The 3,492-nt window shown below is 33.5% G+C and overlaps 1 protein-coding gene across 1 annotated transcript in view; it reads left to right on the top strand.

Moving 5' to 3' along the window:
* The window catches only part of CALB1 (calbindin 1), a 20,724-nt gene that overhangs the window by 14,326 nt on the left and 2,906 nt on the right, over positions 1–3,492 (top strand). Inside the window, 1 exon segment of the mRNA XM_007446317.1 lies at positions 1,871–1,948. Coding sequence (XP_007446379.1) covers positions 1,871–1,948 — 78 coding nt within the window.

Below are 3,492 nucleotides of genomic sequence, written 5' to 3'. Positions count from 1 at the left end.
AGGGAAACATGAATATCAAACACAGTTTCCTGGTCATAGTTTAACATGGTTTGAGTTACATATATTTGTACCACTGCAAAATTGCTAAAACATATTTAACTAAAAACACTTACAGGGATTTCCCTGGCCCTCCAGTGGTTAAGACTTCATGCTTCCACTGCAGGGGGCACGGGTTCAATCTCTGGTAGGGGAACTAAGATCCCACATGCCTCGTGGCACAGCCAAAAAAATAATATTTTTAAATTTCTTAAAAAATTTTTAAGAAAGGGAAATAATAGTAATAACATCTTTAAAAACACTTAGAAATGTAAACATTTTTCATGTGAAATCACCAAAAACAATGTCTTTCACAAATTTGCAACTCAGCAACCTACAAGGTTACCCACAAGGTGACAGTTAAACTATTGTGTTTTTATTCTATTGGACCAAAAAAAAATTCTTTCAAAAATCATTTCAAGTTCATAATGAAACTTTAGCTCATTTCTAATACTGGCCTTCTTTATTCTAAATTTTATTCTCAGAAGAGATCCTAAATAGAAGTACTCCTCTCTGGGGAATTTTGAAGATAAGTTGGCATTCTTTTTTAATGGATCTTTCAAGAAAGCTAATTTTAAGATCCGTAATAGAGTAAAACATTGCTTGCTCTCAGACACGACTTTGAATCTCAGCATCCCGAGGTTTCTCCCAGGCTATTTTTGTGACCACCATTTTAGTCTCTGATGAGGATTTTTAACCCAATTAGTCTCTGACAAAAGCCTCATATGGTTCAAAAGTAAAATTCACCCCCAACAGATAACTTTGAATTTTCCATGCTTTACTTTGAATTTGAAGTGGAATGTTTGAAGTGAAATTAAATTTATCAAACCAAGAAAAAGGTCTCCTTCCTTGAAAATAATGAAGTTAAATCAGCCCAGCAGAGCTAGAAAATCTGGGAGGGAGATAACTGAAAAACTGAAGAAACCCAACACTTCAATAATGTTTGAACATAATATCTGCTCAGTTTTCCATAATTGCATTAATTCATTTTCTGAACAAATAAAGAAGTTGCAAATGAACAGCACTAGACAAAATGAAAGACTTTTATATTAAGTACTTACACTGTCATTTATATGGCAAGTTTTTGTAAAGCTTTAATTTATTTCTCTGATAAAAAAAAATTAAATTCACTCCTAAACTTCAACTGTCAAATTAATAATCTTTTTTCATCCTTCCCACATTAATCTCTACTTTGATGTGATTCATATATCCTTCAAAGATTAGGTAACATCTGCAGCCAACTGTTTTAGCTTGAACAGTGAGCTGAAACATTCTAACCATGGTGCTTTGTACCACATCAAGCCTAAAAGCCCTCTGGTGAAATGTACTTCATATTGGCTATAAACTGATGTGGAAATACAGCTTGTGAGGGCAGAAAATGCGCTTGAAATTAAGGGTAGGTCTCCACCTTCTTTACTGATAATTGTTCACATATCTTACAAAGGTTTAAGGGGGTCCCTTGTGTTTCTTGTTTCTTGGAGAAGAGTTACATGAGTATTTGTGAAGATACCATTAGGTAGAAATGCATCCATTGGGCTGGCTGGTTTTACAAGTTTTTACTCTGATTCCTACATGGTGCACAATCAAGATACTTCTTTAATTGAAATCCTAAAAGCATAGCATAGCATAGCAGACTGTGACAGATCAGTTTTCAGTCAAAGAGAACTGCTGGAACGCCAAGAGTACCTCCCTTCTAAGCTCCTCCCGTTACCCGGTTCTACCCTCAAAAACAGACTTCCTTTGTATTCCTGGGGTGTTCCATTTCAAGGCAGGCTGAAATGAAAGCAGATTGTTTGTTATTGATGAAATTTATCTGACTTTTTTGTCTTAACAGAACTTTCTAAAGGACCTGCTGGAAAAAGCAAACAAGACTGTTGATGATAAAAAACTAGCTGAGTATACAGACCTAATGGTAAGACTGATCTTGAAAAGACTACAGCCAAGAGCCTATGAAATATTACTGTGTTCTGGCTAATTCCCAAGTCTACACAGGATGAAATAAACAAGCCACGGTGTGGGCATCACATGCACATAGGTATCATTTCACTTCAAAAGTGAAATACCTAGGGATGCTTATACCTTGTAAGGCTGGATGCTACAAGTGTATTGTAAGGCTGGCTTTAAGGCTCAGCATATGAGCATTTCCTTTCTTGTGGAGGTAGGTAATTTTCATCTATCAAAATATCACTTGTTTTTCTTACAAGCCAGTGAAATTATATCATATATATATGTAAGTTACATTATAGATATATAAATTATATCACCAAAAGCTCATTTATTATAGAGATTCTGAATCCATTTTTATCATGTCTTAGGAAATCATTGATTTTTGTTAGAGTTTAAAGAAAACTTCTGGCTACCTTATTCATTGAGTGATTAAAAATGGATATTTCCTCCTTCTTTCTTTTGATTTTTGTTATTTTGGAATATTGTCTTGGTGCTTTGGGTGAGGAAGACCAAATACACCCCGAATTTGATGCTATGGTAAATAGTATAACCAAAAACTATTGTAGAATATTGATAATAGAGTGAAGAAAATTGCTTTACACGTAAGCACTTAATGTTTGAAGAATGAATGAACAAATAAATTTATAAAATTCCAGATAAAATAATACAATGCCCATGAAGTTAACTAACTTCCAAGTGGGTAAAATTTGTTCATTTTGATTCACAGCATTAGGACTATGAGGAAAAAGCCTTTGCCAAACTGATTAAGCCATGACCCAATATTTTGGTAACATTATTTTAATTGTTTAATTCTTGAAATTCAGACAGTTTTAAATTATCCAGATCAGTACATATATTTATACACACTTTAAGTACTATAAATGTACAGTGAATTCTTACCTCATTGATAGAAATAACTTGTAAAACATAAGTGCTTATTATGACAATTATGTTATTTTAGACCAATAAAGGAGTTAGAATTTTTTCCTGAGAAATAATTTTATAAAGAGTTTGATCATATTTGATGTAACTGAGGTTTACTTTCAGCCTGTCAGCCTACTTTTATGTGGGGGAAAAAAACCACTAGAACTTTACTATTGCCCTATTCATTATACAGTGATATTTATTATAAAGTGGGACTAATCTTTAGATTCAAAACAACCAAAAAAGTTTTCACTGTAAGGAAGTGTCCTCTTTAATTCCTCATTACATTGCCACTTACCACAGCACTAACAGACACGTGTTACAATAGGCAGATCTACACTCTGAATAACTTTTGGGAAATGGACAATAACCTACATTTATGAATTTTCTGTTTTGTGCCAGTCTTAAAGGATGTCTACTTAAAGATTCCTTTCCAAGTAGAAATTTGAAGCAGCCTTTTTAAAACCACTCAGATGGGAGTTTTCCCCCTGTTGAATTGGCCTGGCCTATCTGGTTAAATGTCATAAACAAGCTCAAATCCAGGAAGCAGATTAATCAAGAACTAATTAAAATTTAAATATATTT

Source organism: Lipotes vexillifer, unplaced genomic scaffold, assembly GCF_000442215.2.
Source record: "Lipotes vexillifer unplaced genomic scaffold, Lipotes_vexillifer_v1.1 scaffold603, whole genome shotgun sequence".
Classification (NCBI taxonomy): domain Eukaryota; kingdom Metazoa; phylum Chordata; class Mammalia; order Artiodactyla; family Lipotidae; genus Lipotes; species Lipotes vexillifer.
This window is presented reverse-complemented; position numbering and strand designations above follow the sequence as displayed.